This window comes from Periophthalmus magnuspinnatus, chromosome 20 (assembly GCF_009829125.3).
Source record: "Periophthalmus magnuspinnatus isolate fPerMag1 chromosome 20, fPerMag1.2.pri, whole genome shotgun sequence".
In the NCBI taxonomy this organism is placed as follows: domain Eukaryota; kingdom Metazoa; phylum Chordata; class Actinopteri; order Gobiiformes; family Gobiidae; genus Periophthalmus; species Periophthalmus magnuspinnatus.
Window position 1 is genome coordinate 8,890,102 of NC_047145.1, and position 23,593 is coordinate 8,913,694.

At 39.6% G+C, this 23,593-nt stretch overlaps 1 protein-coding gene across 2 annotated transcripts in view; it reads left to right on the forward strand.

Moving 5' to 3' along the window:
* The window catches only part of mpp7a (MAGUK p55 scaffold protein 7a), a 204,873-nt gene that overhangs the window by 84,765 nt on the left and 96,515 nt on the right, over window positions 1-23,593 (forward strand). For both annotated transcript variants that reach the window (XM_055230120.1, XM_033985906.2), the window contains 2 exons: window positions 4,031-4,108; window positions 15,930-16,010. In XM_055230120.1, the coding sequence (XP_055086095.1) occupies window positions 4,031-4,108; window positions 15,930-16,010 (159 nt within the window). The remainder of the gene's footprint in view (window positions 1-4,030; window positions 4,109-15,929; window positions 16,011-23,593) is intronic.

The following is a 23,593-nucleotide window of genomic DNA, read 5'->3' on the forward strand; positions in this document are numbered from 1 at the left end:
GTTTATCATTCTCTTCACATGAAATATTAATCGCAATCGAATCAAAATCCCAATTTGAATAGTTGCAATAGGCTGCAATTTTGGAAGTACCTTAATTTCTTCTACAAACAACAAAACCCCTCTTACCATGTAGTTTAGATCTGTATGTGTTATGAAATACATTAGATTTTTGTATTAGTTAGTTTGTTTGTATTAGTTGTTGAACACAATCGGTTGTGGACACGGTCCATTCCGAGCTGACCTATACAGTCCACAGTGACAGTAAAAGTACTTAGAACACATTTATTACTATTTATTATTTATTTAGCCACAGGTGAGATAAAAAAAACAAAACAAAACTGCGTATAGGGGAAGGGTAACGGGGCCCTTTCCGCTTGAAGCACATTGCCTTAGAAATAAGTTTGGTGATCACCTCATATGGCTCATGGTGCAGTGTTTGGGGTGAATGATGCACGGTGTATGTGAACAAGGTCGACCCAAAAGTAAACAGAACTAAATGTAGTGCACACTGGGGTCGGCCCACAGAGTGCACGAACATATGTGAAAATGACCTTTAACTCCTGGTCCTTTCAACCCCACTGCAGCCTCTGCCTCATTCCTTTGGTCTGCAGCCTCTCCAGCCTCTCTCCAGCCTCCTCTGGATTACCCCCTGACACTCCTAATGCACTGTGTTTTATGGTGCAGCAGTGTGGGCTTTACACTAGGATTTGAACCTCCAAGCGGCCCAAGACACCACGCCACACTAACAGCCTCTGATTTATCACATCGCTCTGGACTCAGCTCCACCTGACGCCATTGTTTTAGAGTGCAAGATACAACATGTCAAACACACGGCCCCAAGGACTATGCTCATTTTTACATGTTAAACTGACCCAAAATAATAATAGGTTTGGAAACCCTAGATTGAATATTGACATTATAACTATATAGCAGACAAAAGCACAATTACATGTATAATTGTCTGGTTTATAGTTATAATCTATAACAAAATGCACTCAATCTAGAGTTTCCAAACATATTGTTATTTCAGGTCAGATTAACATGTATAAATATTTTTATTAGAATAGAAATGAATGTTTTAATGTCATGCATTACAAGATAGATTCGCTGCCATACAAACTTTAATTTTTGCAACTAATCAAACTGTAATATGAATGGAAATTTTACTGGTCATTCACTTCAAGTTATTTAACCACTGTTGAGAAGGACTCAACAGTGGGACAGGGTGAAAGCATGATTTTTTTATTTATTTATTTTTTTTTACTCTTAAATCTTGTGTTGAATACTGTGTGTTACTCACACTGAGGTGAACTTCTTTCCTAGTAAGAATGCGACATACTTATTTTAAGATGTCTACACTGGAACCTGCTGCTTCGGTTACTGGATACGGCTCATCATCTTTAGGTTGACAAGAGGTCTTGTAATGTATCTTTTCAGTGTAGTCTTCCTGTAAACAGTTGATGATATATCCATTTATGACCTTGTATGGCAGTATGTAAAATTAGCTTAAGTCCTTATAGGACCAGCCTTCTATAGATAGTACTTTTATAGATAGTACTTTTCCCAGGGTATAAGTACCAGAAAAGCTCCCTTGTAACGCATGTGCCTACTGTCTGTAGCTTCACTCATCTCATGAGATAAAACTTCTTTCAACTCTCTACTTGGTCTGCAATCGTTTACAGACTTTTTATCTTTAAAGGCAAGTTTTAATAATAACAAAAAAATAGAGAACAACAGGCTGAGTTAGCAGTACAGCATGCTAACGTAACACAGACAATGAACTGAATACTAAGAACTTTTCACTTTCAGATTTCACTCTGCGGTTACCTCAGTGAATTAGGATGATTATGGCATGTTTTATGCAGACTTATTTGGCTGCATCTTTACACTTAACACTTGGTGCAGGGCAGTTGTGACTTGTGTTGTGACCTGCACTGCTGTTAATTCAGTTGGCACCATTTGATGTTTTATCTCAGAACACCCTGGTCACACTGACTGTCCAGCATCTTACGAGTTCAGATATTGTACCTAGCAAGTGTAAACTCATCGTTTCCCACCAAATTGGAACAATATTGTAAATGTTTAGTTTATCATAAGTCTAGTTAAAGGTCATGAAAACGACTTCCTGTTTTCCGGTTCAACCTTTTACACTAATGTGAAGTCTTACCTGACAGAGCACTATTTAAAAAACAGCTGAAAAGTAAAATATAAATGTTTCGGTTCACCACTTTGTTTACTAGCAGGCCAAAGTCGTATGTATATTTTCCACGTTTTCATATGCAATTTTGTATGTATATGTAATATGAGCCAGAGCTTATGTTATATTTTATGTGTTTGCTAGTTCTAAGGTGTGAACTGTGAGGCAGTGAAAAGAACTCACGTCTCTTGTGTTTGTGGACAAGCCGGGATACGTTGTGTGTGTGTACATACGTATATGTATTATATTCAGGTGCGCTCCATAAATCAGGATATAAACATTAATAACCAATGAGCTGCCCTGCATCGCAGAGGTGGCTACTAGCATTATCAACAGGCTTGACAGTGTTGCTAAGTACCCACTGGCGAAAAGGGACATTACATTCTATATCCTTGATCTGGATTGGCTTTTGGGTTGCCATGTTACTTGCGGTCAGAATTCCAAATATGGAGCTCAGCTTCAAATGTGCCCCTCTAACTGCTAGCCTCAATGAGTGTCATTTGGCTGGAGCCAAACGCTATAGGGTGACATCACACTCACTTAGTCCACTTCTTTATAGTCTATGGCCTGCTAGTCCAGTCCTTCATGTGTGTGTGGGTCTTCAGCTCCGTTCTGACAGATAGCTTTTGTGGGCCTAAATGCTGCAACTTTCCATTTCACAAAGTCTCCCTGGAGTGGGCCCAGTCTCAGTGCATTGAGCAGTTGCAGTGCTGGAGTTGATAAGGAAGTGTACAGCCAGTGGAAGCAGACTGTTGGAATGATTTGGACAAGTCACAGGCCACTTGGGCGTATCAAATACAACATGGAAAAAGTTATTGTTTGTACAAAGGTTGAGTGAGCGTCTGTTAGAGCAGGTCAACCAACAATGTCAAAACAATCAGCAAATAAATTGCCACCTGTTTATGATTATTTATAGCCCGATATTATGCTTTATATATATATGCTTGTTATGTTTTTGATGAGAAAACAAAATTATATCTGGAGTTACATTTAGATTCATTCACATGTTTAACACATAAATCCTGCATAGTTAGGTTCTTCTCTCAAATTGTAACACTGTCTTCTTCCTTGTGAAGTTATGTGGTAAAACAGGAAGTACTAGAATCATTTGACTTGAATCATTTGGATGATTTCATGGTGGAACGGTGCATTTGAGCATTGGACATGTAGACAGACCAATAATAAAGGGTTACTGAAACATGTGTCTAGGTATGTTTTTGAGGAGGTAACAACATTATAACATGGTGTAAAGTTTGCAGAATATAGGCCCTTGAAATGCATCTCAACCCTAGGAGTCATACTCCTTGCATTCCTTTTAGAAATTGTGACAAATTTAAGTTCTGTCTAGTTTTTAAATGTTGAAGTTGGTCATTTTACATCCTGTTTGGAGATGGACCGCAGATATGAATATAAACTATTCTATAACAGTTATCTATCAACCATAATGTTAACATCGGAAAAACCTGTCTCAGTTGCACAATAGTTACCTTATAGTTTGTCCTTCATTTTTAGTAGTCAGGTCACATTAGCCATATTAACATAATTTTTTGTGTTGATGAGGTAGGTAGAGCTATTTAATGTGAAAATTATAAGTACTATCCCACCAAATCAAGTAATAATTGGAAAAACATGAAAACCTGTCATGCTTAGAAATAAACAGAAGCAACATATTTTTGTTCCGGATCTTTGCTTGCCTCAATCATGTGCCAGAATTGTTCAATAGATTACTTCTTTATTAATCTTACAATAAGAGAATTGTTGAATGAAACTGGCAAATCATAAGGCATATGTTTAAAATAGCAAATTGTCACAATTTGCATTTTGTGTTTTCAGATCCACACTCGACTCCAGCTCTATGAGGAGATCAGACCCCTGCCTGTGGTGAAGAGTGTGTCCTCTCTGGCCTCCCAGGTTTGTCACTTAAAAAGAAAAAAACGGAATTACTGATTTTAAAAATCCCTAATTTTAATTTAGGTTCTGTATCTAACTCCCCATGTATTTGAGCAAAATTTGTCTTGCCCCAGTTAGGGATGGGACGATATACGATAATATCGTTAATCACAATAAAAAAGGTCAGTAATTAATCGTTCATGACATTTTTTTAATAATCATGATCATCGCGCACGATTATAATCGCCATTACGGCACCAGACTGCCTCATGTTTGCCGTTTCAATACAATATTTAGATGTTCTGGTGTTTGTCCACAAGGGGGCTTAGCTTCTGTGCCTATTCTGAATTGAGGATGGTTCTTCACCTCATTCACCGTCATGGCTAGTGGCCGGGCAATGGATTTGAAGCCCAGTTGCAGCGCACATTTATATCCTCCACTCAAGAAAGTGAAGTCTGATGTGTGGAATTATGGATTTGAAAAACAAGACCAACAACATGAGTCACCAATCTGCAGAGCCTGCTGAAAAAAAGTTGCGGCTCCAAGGGCAAACAACTGCACACACATTTACGATACAACCATCTTGCATAGTTTGACAAACTTGAGCCAAAAATATCTATCGTAAGGGTACCATGTCAAATTGGATTGGTATAAATAATGGTATGTGTTTGTGTGGACTTTGCTATCGCTAGGTTAGCGCTAGAAATCGACCTGCCTGAAATTGACAAAAGAAAAAAAAAGTGACGGAACAGATTTCTTGTTTGGAATACTTTACTGCTGTAGATTGGACATGGAGGATCTAATTTATTTTGTGGACATAATTTCTTCACTGGATTATATTCTTGGGGCCTGTACTGAACGAATGAGACCAACTGAAGTCCAAATCCAAATTTTTGGCTTTTCTGTAAAAACTGCTTTCCTGTCAGCACTGCGGTGATTGCAGGTAAAAAAAAGGTTTGCATATTCAGAAAGAGCTTTGCCGTAGCTTTCATTTGATCTGTAGATGTGTTTGTGTGGGTGATGCATAAGTATTTGTACATTGCTGTCGAGTTGTGAAGTAAGCCTGGCCATTGGAACATTAACAGGTTAATAATTTTCGTTAATCGCGATTATTTTGGTCACAATAATCGTAAGTCTAAAATTTAATTTCGTCCCACCCCTAGCCCCAGTACAGATGTATTGTATAAGCGGCTCTTGATGCAAATGTAAAATTAGCTAAGCAAATTAACTAAGTCAATCACACTTGTCAGTAGTGTTTTAACTCTGTTTCAATACTAAGGAATAGTATCTATACTCAATGCTGATTCCAATACCATGATGATTAAAAGAAACACACTTTCTTTAGAAAATAGAGTGTAATTTTTAACATTAAATTATAGTACTTTATTTCATATTACCATGTGCGTTTAGATCTGTGTAATCCCTCAGTCATCCAGGTAGGTTACATAGTCGTCCATGGGCTTCTACTAGTCTATGTTGTCTTACACTTGTTCTGATACAGCTCAAGATCATTTTAAAGCTGTTCAGTAATTGTTCATTTCTATCCTGTGAATGTGACTTTTTTATTATTAATACTTACTCAAATGAGTATCTAGTTTCAATACTAGTTGTAGTATCGAATAGTGTCTGATTATCAATACCTTAACTTAACAACCCTACTTGTCGGTGACTGCATCAGAATGTTTCAGAGGGCTTATTGGCTCACCCTCTTCAGACCAGAATATAGACAATGAGCTTATACTTTGACATGACAGAACTATTTGACCCCTCTACATGCATGTGCGCTAGCGTCACTACCGCTGTGGTCGCCTCCACTCGCCCATCTAGTCATTTATTTGCTTTGCCAGGAATAACAACACGTAAAATAGGGGCAATAAAAGTCTATTTTGGTTGAACGTTCGCTGATTTAGGCACGCTGGTCTTAGTATGGTTTGGTGGAATTATGGAGACTTGTGTCATCTTTGAGTCTGGGGAAGGATCAGAAGCAACAGTCTGACTTTGTCTCGTGCCATCGTCAGACGGTCTCAGTACTAATTAGGATGATGTATGGCTGCGGGCTGGTGGAAGGGGCTGGACACACTTTGATTACAATAAACAGAGGGCTGCATTTCAAACCAAACCACACAGAGAGACGGACAGGCCGCTGGTGCCTGAAACGGTGCCAGGCTGCTGCTGTTGCTGCTGCTGCCGGGTTTACACAGGTGTGGGGTGGGTGGACATGAGCCTCATCTGCTTATAATACAGCCAATGTCAAACAGTCAAATCAATCATTTGCTTGTTTGAATAGAGTATGGTATATTCAGGGACTCAAACTCTTCTTTCTCAAAATGATAATTACTGTAATCGGCTGTCAATAATCAGAGATAAAGCTTAAAATTAATTCTGTAATTTTATTTTATTTTACTTTATTCAAGGCGCTGTATCTGATTTCTTAAACTAGTTCATTTTAAATGTTTTACAGTGCTGAAAAGTTATTCCTCACTTACCTTGTGCATCTTGTGCATCCTACTTATTCACAGCGGTGAGTTTACAAGCAGTTTTCACACCTTTCAGAGACCAAAGCGGAGTTTTGCCATGATGGTAAAGCCAACAACTTGCATTCTAACGCACAGTGCCTGATTGTAGGATAATAGAACCCATTCTAATTAGATGCAGACAGTACACCGTGGAGTTATTTTGACCTCAAGAGCTGCTTATACAAAATATCAGTACTGGGGTAAGACAAATTTTTTTTTCCCCATTTCTTCACAGTTTGACAGTATAATATAAAAAACATAATCAAATATTTCCTAAAAGTCCCCAAATATTGTGAATTTATCCTAATATTGGCATGCCTTTATAAACAAGTTAAAGCCAAGATTTCTGGGCCTGTTTGAATATAAATAGCATTAATAAAATACAGCATGTAAGTGTATACCACACAGCAGCAGGTGATGTCAGAATGGTGAAACGTTCTCCTCTTAAACCCAAAGCACCAGGAGACCGCTGTCTCCTTTGCCTGTGCTCTGCTACTGTGGGTTGTGACAGGACCCCCAACCTCCAGCCACTCTCATTCTCTTTGTCAAATTACACACTTTTAAATTTATGCTTCCTGCTAACTGCCCTGCCAAGCGTCTCCGCGGGATTATCAGGTATCGCTATAGGGCCCTCGGTCGCGTATCAAAGCGTCTCTCAGAGCAGTCCTGGTTCATGATTGGCCCTCTTAGGAAAAGCAAATCTACGAGTGGTGTGTTTTGAAAGCGGATGGGTTTTCAGACATGTCACCGCTCCGACTCGACGCTATTGAAGTGGTGCCTCCAGAATAAATGCAACGGGCAAAGATCTACAGTTGAGATGAAATTCATTTTGGGCTTGGGTTTCAGTAATGGAGCTCTAATTTATTGGCCCACGTTAAATAAGAGTTTTTGGCCCGCCTGCCCCCGCAGTTCTGTCTGGTGCACACAGCAGGTGACAGCCATTGCACCACTATAAGAGCTGAAACACTAGTCACCACAGCCCCAGCCAGGCCAGGGTACAGGTTACATAGACAACACTTAGAGGGATGTCTGTGGTCCTGATCACACTTTTACTGATGTACTCACACATTCAACTTTCACAACTTATTAGCTGAAGTAAGGAGTAGTGCTTTCTATTTCTAGACGCACTACAATTACTAAATCTAGAGACTAAATATTTTGTTATGTGTAATGTCCCTGGCCATTTCTGAAAATATAAGGGTTGGGCTTAACATGTATTCTGTATGGAAATTTGTCCCGTTTTTTACCCATCCTTGCCTGGCAAATCCAGAATGATATCTATTTGTATTTCTTATAGAAGGATCTCAGTCTGGTCACCACGCCATGTCATCTTAAGCCCACATCTTCATAAGAAGTGTGTATTCTGGATCCCAGACAAGACCCATCCCTCCATGCTGCTGGGGCAACCTCTTGGTACCTAACAGTGATGTTGCATAGCGACAAATGAGATCCTTTCTTTGAGAACGAAAAAAATGCCTCATAATTAGATACAGACAGTGCGTAACAATCCTATTTTGTCACAAAGTGCCATTTTTACAATATACTCTAAATTGACTTTTACAATAAAATTGACGCGCCACAGCTTTAATGTGATATTTTTACTTTGATCATTTGTTCCATAGAAATCAATTTCTTCCTCAACTACAGCCAAAATGTTATAGTTTATATATTACATACAACTATTAGCAGTTAAATTATGATCTAAACTGACTTGATCGCAAAGTATTTTTGTTTCATTTTGATGTAATATATGTGTAGGTTGTCCTTTTCCTTTATAACATTAGTCTTAAGCCTCAACTCTTTAAAATCTTTATATGCCCATAAAGTACAACAAAGGAAGTGTTCTCATGCGTAACTGTGTAAAATCAAATCAGAAAGCTCTATGTTAGCTGGAGGTTGATGGTTTACTGCCGGCGTATGTTGAATGTATTACCGATAGCTTACTCAATAAATCAGCTCTAATTGCTGTGTATCCATCTGACCTGATGGATGACTGGCTGTGATCTGATTTCTCAATAAAAGACTTTTATATTTTAAACATGATGTATATTGGTGCTATACATCTTCATAGTTTTTCCCGGGGTCAAATGAGCACCGTATGGTGACATGGCAGGATCCAACTTATCCAAACAACAGTGCAGCTCTAGCAGTGACGTTTAACAAATGAAACGCACCCTGCCTGCATCGTCTGGGTCTGTGCACATGGAAAAAATGAGATCGGGAGGCGCAGGTAGGCTGTCGTCAAACATGAGCCATCTGTCCGGCCCCTGAGTTATGGGACCAGTAGTTCTAATGGGACATTATGAGACTGGAAACTTACTGTCCCAGGCCCCTGTCAGAGAAGGAAGGAGAGAGAAGGAGAGAGGGAGGTGATGGACGAGTGCGATCACAGGAGGAGATGTTGCCTCACTAAAGATTCTGACCCCAACTCATCCTTCACTTCCTGTCTCCTCTGCTCCTTCTCTGGCTCTCCCACACTGTCTCACAAGTCCAAGAGTCTAAAGACCAGAGGTCGGTAGTATGCTTTCACTTGAGTAACTTTTTAATGAAAGTGTACTTTTGAATTAACAGTACACTAACTTGAGTTTACGTTTACATTATTCTTCCCACTGTGAGCAGGTCTACAAGTGACAAAAGCTTTATACTGACAATATGAAATGACTCGAACATTTGTGTTTCTTGCACCACTCTTGCAGATATGATTTTTGTGTCTATCCTTTGAAAAAAAACAGATTTTGTGCAACATTTAATGTTTAGTCCACCAAATTACATTCACATTCAAATTGTAAATCAGTTACTCTTACTTTTAGTAGTAGTAGTTGTCGTAGTCGTCGTAGTCGTAGTCGTAGTCATAATACGATTTTTGCAGGGAATAACAACATTAAACTGATTAAGCTAGTCTGAAAAGATTGCTTTTTGGTGAAACTTGAAAAGATGTAGTGAGGTCATTTGTCTGAGCAGCTGAACGCTTTTCTCCCATGGTGACCCAGGGGTTGGAGGGTACAGTGAGCTGTAGGGAGGACCTAAGGGAGCAGGAAGGAGCAGAGACATGGAGGAGACATAATATTGAGGGCTTTGAATGTGAGGAGAATGATTTCATATTGTATGTACCTTTTTACTCGAGTCATTTCTTGGCTCACTACTTTGTACTACTACTTTAAGTAATATTATTTTGAAGTAACGCTTCACTTACTTGAGTAAAATTTTTGGCTCCTCTACCCACCTTTGGTATCAAATAGAAGTGAGTTTTATAGTTCTTAGGGGGAAGTTTAATCTTCTGATTTTTCATACTTTATGTGATTGGTTAAATCAATCCATGACTCAGATGACAGACTGTACGAGACTGCACATAAGCACAGTATAATAAAAGCCTAAATTAAATCTGTCAACAGGACAAAAAGCTGTAGGAATGGAGACGTTTCACAGTTCATCCAAGCTGCTGCTTCAGTTTTGGTCATATTGCTGGTGGCCACTACCTTATATCTATCTGAAGGGAGCAGCTAACTACACTGAAACTGTAAACAAATCTTGTGTACAGTTTCTGCATGTAGGCTAGGTCCATTGAGCTACACTAAGTGTGCACTGAGCCTGAGACCTACTTAGCATAATCATTCAGCCTTAATGAGCTTACTGGCTAGCTCTATTGTTCTAATGTGCTATTGTTAATATGGCCTCTTTGCACAGCCTACACCTTGGGTCTTGTCTGGTGTGGTAAATCTGGGCCTCTATTGCTCTGGTGTTCAAGGCCTGCTCCTGTGCAGCCAGGATGAGTGCCTCTGTGCTGTCCTTCAGTCCAGCTTTCTTCAGCCATTTGTAGGATTTCTTGATATCAGCCACTTCAGTTATGTTTCGGTGGTACATCCCGTGCAAGGGCTTGTTCTCCCATGATGGTTCCTCCAGCACCTCTTCCTCTGTGCTCTACTGTCTGAGACATTTTGCTGAGCACGTCACCTGTTGGGGCATTGTCCTTGATGTACTTATGGATCTTGGATGTTTCATCCTGGATTGTGGCTCTCACACTCACTCGGCCTCCTTCCTTGCAGCTCGCGTACACTCAGGGTGCTGGATTTGGGATGGAACCCACCGTGCATGGTCAGAAGCTTTCAGGTCTTAACATCTATGGTCTGTATTTCCTCCTTTGGCCAGCTTATGATTCCTGCTGGGTATCTGATTACTGGCAGGGCATAGCTGTTTTTTGCCTGGGTCTTGTTCTGGCCATTGAGCTGACTCCTTAGGACTTGCCTTACTCGTCTGAGGTATTTGGCTGTGGCTGCTTTCCTTGTTTCCTCTTCAAGGTTGCCATTTGCTTGTGGGATACCAAGGTACTTGTAACTGTCCTCAATGTCTGCTATTGTTCCTTCCAGGAGGGAGACCCCTTCTGTGTGGGCTACCTTCCCTCTCTTTGTCACCATCCGGCTACACTTCTCAAGCCTGAATGACATTCCAATGTCTGTTCTGTAGATCCTGGTGATGTGAATCAGTGAGTTAATGTCTCGCTCATTCTTAGCATACAGCTTGATGTCATCCATGTAGAGGAGGTGACTGATGGTGGCCCCGTTCCTGAGTCGGTATCCATAGCTAGCGTTGTTGATGATTTGGCTGAGGGTGTTCACACCTATGCAGAACAACAGTGGGGACAGTGCGTCTCCTTTGATGTATGCCACATTTGATGGTCACTTGTGCAAGTGGCTTGCCATTGGCCTCAAGTGTGGTTTTCCAGAATCTCATTGAGTTTGCAATGAAGGCTCTTCATGTTGATGTTGTATAGCTCCAGGCATTCAGTGATGATAGGGTTTCTTGTAATCAATCCAGACAGTGCACAGGTTTGTTTTATGGGTTCTGTGGTCTCGGGCGACTGTTCGGTCTACCAGGAGCTGGTGTTTGGCTCCCCTGGTATCTTTGCCGATGCCCTTCTGCGCTGTGCTCATGTATTGATCTGTATGCCCACTTATCTTAGCTGCGATGATGCCTGACATGAGCTTACATGTTGTGGAGAGACAGGTAATTGGCCAATAGTTGGATGGCACTGTACCCTTTGAGGGATCTTTCTGGATCAGGATTGTATGCTCTTCGGTTAGCCATTCAGGGTGAGTCCCATCCATTAGCAGCAGGTTCATTTGTGCTACCAGATGCTCATGGACAGCAGTGAGCTTCTTTAGCCAGTAGGCGTGGATCATGTTAGGGCCTGGTGTGGTCCCGTTTTTCATACCTGAGACTCTTTCCTGGATGTCTGCCATTGTGATGGTAACAGATTTTATTCAGAGGTCTTCTCTCAGAGCCGCCAGCCACTTTGCATCACTGTTATATGATGCCTCCTTCTCTCATATACCTTTCCAGTACTGTTTGGTTTCCAGCGTTGGTGGGTCTGCTCTGGTGTTATTACCCTGCCATTGAGCGTACATTTTTGCCAGTTGTGTTGCGAACAGATGGTCAGTCCGGCTTCATTATCTCGTGTGTACGTCTTTAGGCGGGTGGCCAAGGCTAGGAGACTTCATTTGGCAGTTTCCAGTATTTCAGGTATGGGCATCTGGCTGTACCTCTTGGCTACTTGTTTTTTTTCCATCTCACCCCTCTGGGTCTCTGACAGTTGGCTCACTTCTCTCCGTACTGCCTTGATTTTAGCCTCTAATCTATATATATATACACACACACACACACACACACACACACACACACACACACACACACACACATATATATACATATATATATATATATATATATATATATATATATATATATATATATATATATATATATATAATATTACATTGGAGATTTGGCCTGTAACATGTAGGAAAGCATGAATGAAATGAACTTTGAACAAAGTTTACCCTTACCTATTTTAATATAATTTGGTCACGTTGGGCGGGCGGGATTAATAAGCCCAAAGGGTTTATGTGTGATTTTTGCAAAAAAATGTTAGGTGGTAAAAAGCTGCAGATGTTATTGAATGAACCTGAGTCTCTTATTTGGTTTGCCAGTTTCAATGCTGAAATCTAGTTGCTTTAAATATAAAAAGATATCTGATCTGAATCCCGTACGAAATCCCAGCACCTGCAGTCAATCATTAATCAGTGCTAGTGCAGCCTCTGCAGCTCAGTGAGTGAATTCTGGAAGTTCTGAGCTTTCACATGTGGCCGAGAATGAGAAAACCTTGTATGTGTCCTCTATATGCAGGTTTAAACACTGACACACCCTGTTTTTTGTTTATTTGTTTGTTTTTAAGGCTGCACACAGTTGGGTTGGCTTTCTGTACCAGACCAAATGCCCTCCTATTGTCTGTCTGTACCACATCTGTTTTGAAATGAATAAATCGTCTTATGAATCTGTGTTTTATCACTTATCCACCCCTCTGGAAACAATCCGTAACATCCCTTTAAACGATGGGGTTATTCTTTCCATTCTAATCACACTAATAAAATCCACTTGTGCTGCTTTGAATGACATGGACTCTCTGCCGACCCTGACCGCTGTGACTATTCATTAGAGCCCTCCATGTCTCTGGAGAGCCCAAAACTAATCCAGGACGTAAAAGACCTCCCCCGGGCTGAAGCACATGTTCCAATGCAGAGCTGTGGTGACACTGCGTCCTCCCTAACCCCGACATAACCCCTGCCGTGACCTCTCTGTGACCCCTTCCTGGCTCTGGGTTTAACTCTGAAGCAGTTAGTCAAACAAATGCTGTGCTTTTTCCAGCCTCTATCATCCTGGGCCAGGGCCTCACACTTAAGGAGGTGGATTTGGTGTTGGTCTGAACTGGAGATGTGTTGAAAACATGGGGCAGTTGTGATTCATACGATTCTCCATGCTCCCAGTACACTGGTATCATTGACAAGATAGAGGGAAGGTCTTGGACGAAGTAGCTTTGTCCTGTAGTTCGTTTACTCAAAGTTATGATCGGCATAGGTTTAAAGAGGAAACCAAGACGTAGAGCAAGACATTTTTTTAATATACACTACTAGTTGGGTTACACACAATTTTTGTGTCTTTGTTTACTACTTTCTACATTTTAGATACATACTGAAGCCAACAAATATATGGTTTAAGATGTATAATTATAGTGTAAGATGTGTAATTACCGATGTATAAGTTAAATAACTAAATATTTAATATTCAAATTCCTCAAAGCAGCTACCCTATCCTTTTTTGAGAGCAGTGCAAACCCTTGGCCTTCTGTCAGTGAGCTTCATGATGAAGTCTCCTCAAATGGTTTTCACTTCAAGGTGTGCCATGTCTGGGTAAAGGAAAGCCAAGTGTGTACAAAGTAGTGAAGGGTGGCCAATTTTCAAAATCTACAATCTAAAACACATTGAATTATTTTGACTTATTTTTGACTCAATTGTGTAGAGTCTCACTGAAACCATTAAAACTGAAAGAACGCATTTGAAATGTAGCAAACAAAAATTAATAGTAAAATAAACAAAGATCATAGATGAAAAAGCCACAAAAAGGTAGCTTAGACTAATGACGCTCCAGCACAAGGGTGTTTAAGCTATGGCCTGGGGCCAATTTTTCTTGGCTTTCTGGTGAAATGCCTCACATTATCCTGGTAGTTACTTTTTACAGCTAGTTTGAAATATTTTACCATGATTACCGAAATAACTGAGCATTTTGATGTGAAACAGACCTGATATTAAGGTTCTGAGACTGAAGTAAGTTGTGTTGTCATTTTAAAACCTCAGATAAAAGCTGCTTTATTGAAAGATTCACAGTATTGACCACCAATCTATGGCCCTCCACGTGGTCCATGTTACAATATAAAAAAAAAAAGTTTGGACATCCTTGCTTTAGCTTATTAACCTTTTATAAAAAATCATTCTTTCTAAGCTGGCAAAAATAAACATGGCGGCGGTCACTGTTAAACTATGAGCAAGAATGCCACGACATCACATGGTCACATTCTCATAGTTATTTCCATTTGAATGTGACTATATGTCATCTTTGGTGTAAAACATCCAGTGAGAGCTCAGACGTGACCTTTGAAAAGTAATTTCTCACTGGATGTAAAATTCTGTCACTACTTTGACAGGACTTTTTTTTCAATGGTTTCCACATTTTTCTTTAATTTAAGAACTGATATTGACTGGGACACAAAGGAGTATCACAGGTGCATGCTAGACTCATAAATATTGGAGAGGGAGATTTGAAGATGCTTCCAATAATCTGTGTTGAAAGGCGAGAAATCATCTGAAACAAGATTTTATCTCCGTGTCTCTGCTCAGTTTCAACTCGTCATTATGGCTTTGAAGCTTCTATTATCCTCAGCAGGTTTATCTTATTGGTATAGACAACTACACATTTAACTGGTCAATGTTATCACTTATACTTTTATTTCATTTTACTTTTACAGAGCATCGTAGATTCAGGTTGTAAAAAGTTATAACAAGACTCTTAAACCATCAAGTTTAAATCCAAACACATTTGATCAGGAAAAGGTAGAATGTTTAATTGAATACTTCAAGCTTCACAACAGCAGAGGAAGTTGATACTCTTTTAGAGAACCATATTTTCCTATATCATATGCAAACTGCTTTCTCTGCTCAATAAAATTAAATTAAAATTAAGTCAAAAGCAGCCAGCATTTGTCAGGTGGTGTCGACATGTTTGTCACAGCACAGTGGCTGAGTGGCTATCACTCATGCCTCACAGCTAGAACATTTTGGGTTTGATTCCCGGGTAGCACGAGCCGTTGTCATTTGCACGTTTCTCCCTGTGTCTGGGTAGATTTTCTCGGCACTCTGGTGTCCTCCATCAACCCAAAACATGTACAAGGAAAAATCCTGCAGTCAAGGTAATCTTGCCCAAGACTGGCTCAAGATCAGGAAATGGGTCCCCCGGCGCTGCACTGCAGCACCCTCTTCTTCTGACATTGAAGGATGGGTCAAAAGTGGCAAAATTTGATGTGGCAAAATGTGACAAATTTCCATATGTGGACAAAAGTGTACCTTAACTACAATACCACCCTGTTATTAAACAAATGGCTCAAATATGTGTAGACTCAATCCATACAACAGCTTGTGTAGAGGTTCAAGATGCATTTTTGCAAGTTTGAAATGAGAAATATTGTGAGGTAATTCTGTATGCATTCTGTATCTGCATGGTGTTTTCTAGATGGAAGTTAACCAAAAAATGCAAACTATTTATGAAACACAAGAGTCAAGACTTGGCAGCAGTCTTTAGCTTATCTCTGACTATATCTTCAACTTTGTTCTAAATCCTCTGACAAGAACATCACAGGGTTTACGAGGAATTTTTCACTCACCTCCTTAATATTATAAACCAAAATGATCAGTCTTCATGACCAATTTATCTCTGTGTTGCAGCTGTCTGAGGAGCTCCAGGGGAAGACGTCCAATGGTGAAATCAAAGAGCTGCTGGCGCTGCTATCCAGGCCCCATGTGAAGGTGAGTTCTTCCAGCTTTTTAGTGTAGAATAGAGTTGAACGATTTGACAAAAATGACAAATATTGGGATTAGGTTTTTTGCAATGTAGGTTTTAATAGCAGGATTCTGTTCAAAGTGGATCTAAAATTGGCCTTTGCGATATAGAAATAATTGAAGACATTATGAAGGACTGCCCTGATTATAGCCATTACAAACACCTGGTTGCAGGGATGGAGTTTGAAGTGTGGATACCTTTTAGACCAATCACACTGTTATACCCACAGACTCCGCCCCTCTCACTCTCTTGCTCTTTTTAGTCCACAGGCACTGCCCAGGTTAGCAACTCTATTTGAAATGTTGTGTTGTGGATGGAGTTTAGGTGTTTAGTTCCACTTTAAACATGTCCAACAGACTTAACAAAATGACTGAAATATAAACTGACAAACAGATACAAGAATCCCATTTCAGAACATATTTGTACAGATCTAAATTACAGGGTCAGCAGGATATTTTGTTGTTTGTGGAGCAAATTACGGTACTATAAAATCTGCAGCCTTTGCAATGTGCTCACTTGATTTTGATACTAAGGAATAGACTTGATATTCAATACTGATTACAATACCACAATAATTTAAAAACACCCTTTAGACAATAGAATGGGATTTTCAACATTAATTTGGAGTACTTTCTTTTATATTACCATGTGGTCTGTGTTATCCCTCAGTCTTCGTAGGTTCCTTAGTGAGCTTTTGGCGTGCACTAGTCTATGTGGTTTTATACTTGTTCTGATGCAGTTCAAGATCATTCTAAAGCTATTCAGAAAAGGTTGACTTTTTTTAGTGGTATTGGTATTGATTAGTATCTAACTTTCAATACTTTTGACAACCCTAGTTCATTCAAATTGCGATTTCGAATACGGTAGATTATCCTTGTAGCCCTAGTGAGAAATTGCTTATCACTGACCTGAACGTCCACCATCCCTGTCCAGATCCCGTCTCTTGGCTGCGCTCTGAGGCCTTGTTAGCCAGACACAGACAGCTACAGAACTAATGTACACAGGAGGATTGTGGACCATAAATCTGGCTGTGAGCACAGTGCAGGTGTCTAAAGCAGACGTGACGAGGGGATTGGCCCGCAGCTGGATGGATCCTCTGCTAAACTACAGTCGACATGCTTGTTTGGACTGTGCCAGGAACAGCAGCTCAGTTTAGGGTCTCGCAACACATGCACCAAACCTAAAGATGTCAACCCTCCAAGATTTAGAAATACTTGCATAAATAATATTCTTTTCCATTTTTATCTTAAATTCACGGGAATTGGCTGCTCCATTAGAGATAAATAAAGAAATATAGTTTCACCTATTAGTTATAAAGTTTAATGAAAATTCAGATTAAAATATATTTTCACTATCCAGAAGAATAAGAATAACAATAGCTCAAAACAACTTTTGGGGTATTGTGAGGTGCCTCATTGTATAGCAGTCATCATGATAATGTGAGGACTGCTGTACAATTACATGTAATGGTCAACAACAAAATTACACATTTAAATGCATGCATGGTGTGACTTTTCTGGAAATGTTAGGGTTTTGGCTGGAATGTTTCACCGCATGGCATTAAACCTATAATATACCTTCTTCCCGACAGTGGTGTTGCCTCTCCTGTAAGGGGTGGCTGACCGCCTCCAGAAAATTTACACAATGCACCTTTAAACTTTAACTTTTTATTGTTTCTTCTTTTGATTAGATGACATAACTTATCAGTAGGGTTACCAAGACATTGCTTATTGAAACTTCTGGACTCAATCAGGTGTTTTTGAATTTATTGCACATGAATAACAAACACGCGTCTTAATGTTTATAACGTGTGAAAACATAACTTTGACCCCAGTGATTCTCAGTAAAGCTCCACTTGAGGTCTTAACCTACATTTTGGAACAGAACAGCACTCAGAGGGATTTCACTAGAGAGAGTGTCACCTTCTAATGAGTTTTGGTTTCCATCACTTAGTAAAATTCTGCATGTTCAGACTGACACGCGCACAAATATAACCCCAGAGAAGTGAGAAAATGAGGTCACCAGAGTCCCTCATTACACAGAGGTTGGACTAAGCCATATGAGTCTGCTCTTGACAAATGAAAAACAATTACTGCCTCCACATACTGAAATTAAAAACTGGGGAAAGAGTTGACTTAAAAATGTATACCATTCAGTCTGCTCTAAAGGAGTACAATGTTGTGAGCAGTTTTTGTGAAATGCCTTTGGCATTGTATGGATGGTTGAAGATGAGCAATCATCAGAATGCAAAGTCCAACAATATCTTAATGTTAATACAATACATGAGTCCATCTGTTACTTAAAATAAACATCTGAGCCAAGATATGGGCTGGCAAAGATAAACTTGGCTATTTTGACATACCCTACTTTCATTTTCTTTTTGATGAGCATTAACTATAACACAGGGTAGTGGAGCATAAGGGTGAACTGTGGACACAATTCTTCTGACAACAGCCGATCGCTCAGAGTCTGAGCTACTACATTCATGGTGAAGTGTAAGGCGATATTTTGAAGCTTGTGATTTGTGGTGGACGGGAAGTACATGTAAAAGTGAAATAGAAACCTAAATGTTTTTACAAAGCAAATCTGGATAAGATAATTTTTCAACTGTGGTTAATCCATAAAACAAGACTCGTTAGGGTTCTGCCTAAGAAATCATAGCAATGTGTCATCTATGTTTATATGAAAGCAGTTCTAAAAACATTATTCCTCTATGCTATCCAAACCTGATCTATTGTGGCTCATGTTCAATGGACTGGATACAAATCTTATAGTTACTTATATACGGCCATTCAGTCATCCTTTGTTCCTAAACAAACCACTGCTGAGAAATGCCTGAGCTATTGGTCCTAAATTACATTTTCATGTAAGGAAAACAAGCTTACATGAACAGTGCTTTTCATTCAGCACACAGGAACTGACTGGGTATATGAGGACGCCCCAGCCCTGCTTTACACACTGGGCCTAGTAGTGGTGTCACAATACTAAAATTTGAAACTTGATTTTGATACTAAGGAATATACCCTATACTCGATACCAATTCCAATGCCCCGATGATAATAAAAACACTCTTTATATACAATGGAATATCATTTTCAACATTAAATAATAGTGCTTTCTTTATTTAACCATGCAACCTCATATCTGTGTACCCTCTGTCATCCAGGTATTTTCCATAGTGGTCCATGGGCATATGTTAGTCTGTGTCATCTTATACGTGTTCTGAAACAGCTCAAGATCATTCTAAATTCATTCAGGAAAGGTTTGCTTCTGTCACGTGAATGTGACTTTTTTTAGTAACGATAACAGCTCAAATTAGTATCTAGTTTTGTTACTAGCTTTAGTATCGATTAGTGTCCAACTTTTTTATACTTTTCACAACACTAGGGCCTAGTTTTGTAGTGGACCACATCGTAAACAGTACAGCTGGGGTTATATCCTGCGTGATCCCTAAATTATCTAGAAATAGAAATATATCCTTCAGTCTATTGTCATTTAGCTAACTAACATGGTTCTCACCAAGCTTTATACTGCTTTTGTCAGGTTGAAAACAGCCTAAGCTGTGACGTGCTATATTCAATCACCCCAAAAATTAGATTTTAAATAAAGCAACCAAAAACCTTTGAAGTATGCTAAGGCTTTAGCTAATCAAACTACTCTTGACCAGGATCTGGAAATGGGTCCTTAGGTGCTGCACTGTAGTCATCCTGTTGACTATAGTGCAGCTGAAGAATGGAATAAACTGGTCAAATGTAGAGGACAAATTTCCCTACAAGGACAATTGAGTCTAACAAACAGAATATGATAATATTTCTTTTATGAGTTCCTTACAGTGTTGGCATGAGGGCGTTTCACAGTGTGGTCTCCTGTGCCTGTTCTCCATGGATGACTGGAGTGGCCGGGCTTTAGTGTAAATGTGTAAAACACAAGCAGATGGCTGCTGGTGCCGTTGAATGGCACCTCTGTTCCATAGTAACTGTATCACTCTTAATTAGCCCTGAGGTGATCCATTCCTGGGCTATATGGATACAAACTAGCTTCTTTTACACTAACCTTTCTCAAATTTGTACTATTTAAACATGAAAAAACAACAGGCTCCTTCTGTGCGATTCTAATGTAGACAGTGATCAAAGTGCCTATTAAGATGGGCGTCTGTTTCCTGAAGGTCTACTGATTTGGTTGGAGGTGCTTCTCTTGCGGCTGTGCAGAGGTTCAAGGCCCTCAGCACAGTGTCACAGCAGGGACCCAGCGATCGGTGTAGCCACCCCACACGCACACCCCAAAACCCCCAAAACGTGAAACCCAGTCCGCTGTTTAATGAGCAAGCACTGCCAGGAATGTACAGCCGGCGTTTATTTAGCCAAGCCCACTGATCTGTTTTTCTAGGATCCTTATTATGGCTAATGAACACAAACACGCCAACCCAGAATGAATGGATACCTGCAAAACAAGGCTGCTCCTGCCTCTCTGACCCAGTCCACACGATTGTAGGGTATTTTTCAAACCCACCTACTTCTTTAGTGGATTATGGAGAAGGCTGAGCAAAACTTGGCATTACAAGCCATTCAGTAAAAAAAATGGTTTCTCAGTGCAAAGAAAATGAAGTTATGTTTCCTGCTGTTACTTGGTTGGGTTTATTCTTGTTCACTTCAGGCTGTTGAATGCTTATTACTACGCCTCCATCTTGGCCTTTTCAGTTTTATTTTATTATTTTAGTTGACTTTTAGGAGACGTGGGGGTCACATGTTTAAAATGTACTTGTAATTCTGTCTAAAATTGCACATACGGAAAAAACACTAATTTCGGCGTCACAGTGACAGAGTGGCTAGCACTCATGCTTCAGAGCAAGAACGTTCTGGGTTCCTTTCCTCCATTTTCCCTCATCAACCCAAAATGTGCAAAATCCTCCAGCTAAGGTATTCCTGACCAAGACTAGCACAAGATCCTGGAGATGGGTCTCTGGGTGCTGCTTTGGGGCACCCACTGTTCTTGAGGTGCTCCAGAGGCCTTGAAAGATGGGACAAATGCAGAGGGACAAAAAATTCTACAGGGACAGTAAAGTGTACTTGTAACCTTAATCCTCAAACTTGGCCTCTTAAGAGAGAATCACTCCATACCTCACAGGTTCTAGTAAAGTAGTATTTTTAGAAATCGTGAAGTCACATTACATGTGCTTAACATTTTTTAATGGATGCAAGCTTTAAAAATGGGACTCCTGGTTCATATGGATGTTAGCTTTGGTTCAAACATATTATACATGTACTATTATGAAAACGTATTAACTTACCTGTACCTTTCTTTCCATAATAATGTTTTTTTTGTTCGCCCTGAGCTTCAGGGTTAAGCCTATAAAAGGGAACAGGGATATAGTTTTAGATTTGATTATGCAGCTAATCCGCCCACACCAGCCCATAACAAGCCCCAGTGCCTCCCATCACCTCAGGAAACGGACCTCCATCCACATTTGTACCTGTGCAACCGCCCCAACTACCATGTGCTACCTATTAGCATACAGCTGGTATTGCTCCTTCCTCGAGAGTTTTTACAGGGAATTATCCATGGTGGTGTTCTGGGTTGTTAGGCACGGACGTGGGTGGGGGATGGGTGCTGATGGCAGGTTTAAGCGGGTGCCATAGACGAGAGCGATGCCCAGGTCAAGACTTGAGGGTGATGGATGGAGCTGAGAGGAAACTGTAGACGGGTTATGCGGGTTACACCAGGCAGATGGGGGAAACGGGGAAACTAGGCTAAAGTTTAAACTCAGGAAATGTCAGATCAGGCCTGTTCTGTGGATGCTAAATGAAATTACATTGTGTTTTGGAAAATGATCAGATATGGTTACAACAGAGAATAGCAGTGGCTTATGAGGAATTTGAAAGTGTTCTTGTTTTTGTAGAGATTATTTCTTGTTTGATGATTTTTAACAGCAACATATAAACTCATAAACTAAATTATTTTTCATTATGGTAAATTAGCTTATATGGGCCTGTGCACATATCTGTAATGACAATGAAATAAATGCGCTGAAAGATGCCTTTGAATGCATTTGTTGAGGTTTAAATGTCAGTCAAATTACTCACAAAATAAATACAGTGGGGCAAAAAAGTATTTAGTCATCCACCAATTGTTCACAAAAAGATCTCCCACTTAAAAAGACAAGAGATGCCTGTAATTTTCATCATAGGTTCACTTCAACTATGAGAGACAGAATGGGGGGAAAGAATCCAGAAAATCACATTGTAGGCTTTTTTAAAAATAAATTCATTGGTAAATTCCTCGGTAAAATAAATATTTGGTCACCTACAAATAAGCAAGATTTCTGGCTCTCACAGACCTGTAACTTCTTCAAGAGGCTCCTCTGTCCTCTACTCTTTACCTGTATGCAGACAAAATGCTATTATAGCATTTGAATAGTGAGTAAAATCATCAAAATGTCCCTTAAAAACAGGAAGTTGAAACCCATGAATTCATGCACATCTGTTTTTTGAGTGGCATTGCTGAGCTGAATTAAATTTAGCTTTTTATTAACTACATTTGACTATTCCATATTCAACCATGTGCAATTGGGCAGTTTCATAAGCAGTTATAGCATATTGTTTTTGTAGAGATTTTCAATTCTCTCTTCTGAATTGGCCCGATATTGTCAGGGGCAAAAATGAACCCTGAATATATTTATCCTGTCACTTCAGTCCCCTCCCCTTACCATGCTATCTGTCATCACCTCCCCACTGCACCGTGCTCTTTCTCTACACACTAAGTCCTGGAAGTGTCCCGCTGAGGCTGGGGCAGATTCTGGCTGACCCAAGTATTGTCACAACCCAGATCACGTTTTGACTGACATCCAATCACCATTAGCAGCACTGTAAATCCATAGGGCTCCAACCATACTTGTACTCTGATATATAATTATAATCTATGACACTTGTGAATCATTATGTTTTATGTTATGTTTCATTATGTTTATAATTTGGACATTTTAAATTGCAATATTTATCTAACTCAACATGATAAAAGTAATAAGTTTAAAGTGCATCTCTTCTGCAAAATAGACTTTTCATTTAAAGATATTATGGTAAAATCAGAATTTTGTATTCTGATTAAATTGCCTAAATTCCATGCTCAAATACTGCAATGTATTTCTTTTATTTTAGGAAAGTAACTATTCTTAATACTGCCAAATGAGTTAATATACCAGAATATAGTTATTCAACAGTAATATTGTAAATATTTATTTAGTTAGTTCCCAACACTGTCGGGCCACCTGGCAGTAGTGAATGTAATCCTATTCTCTCTGATAACGTATGTTTGATTTAGACGATGTTTGAGATCTTTATCCCTCTCATCTGCAAACTATTTTGAGTTCAGTCATGTCAGGAAAGTATTAGATTTTTTTCTTTTTTAATGACAGTTTCTAGTCCAGCCTTTTGTGTTTATGTATGTTACAGATTAAAGCCAGGAGCTGGAACGATGTACTTTGAAAATAGTGGTACAGCTTTGAAAATACTCAATATACTGAATATATCTCATGAAGGCAGGTATTTAATAATGC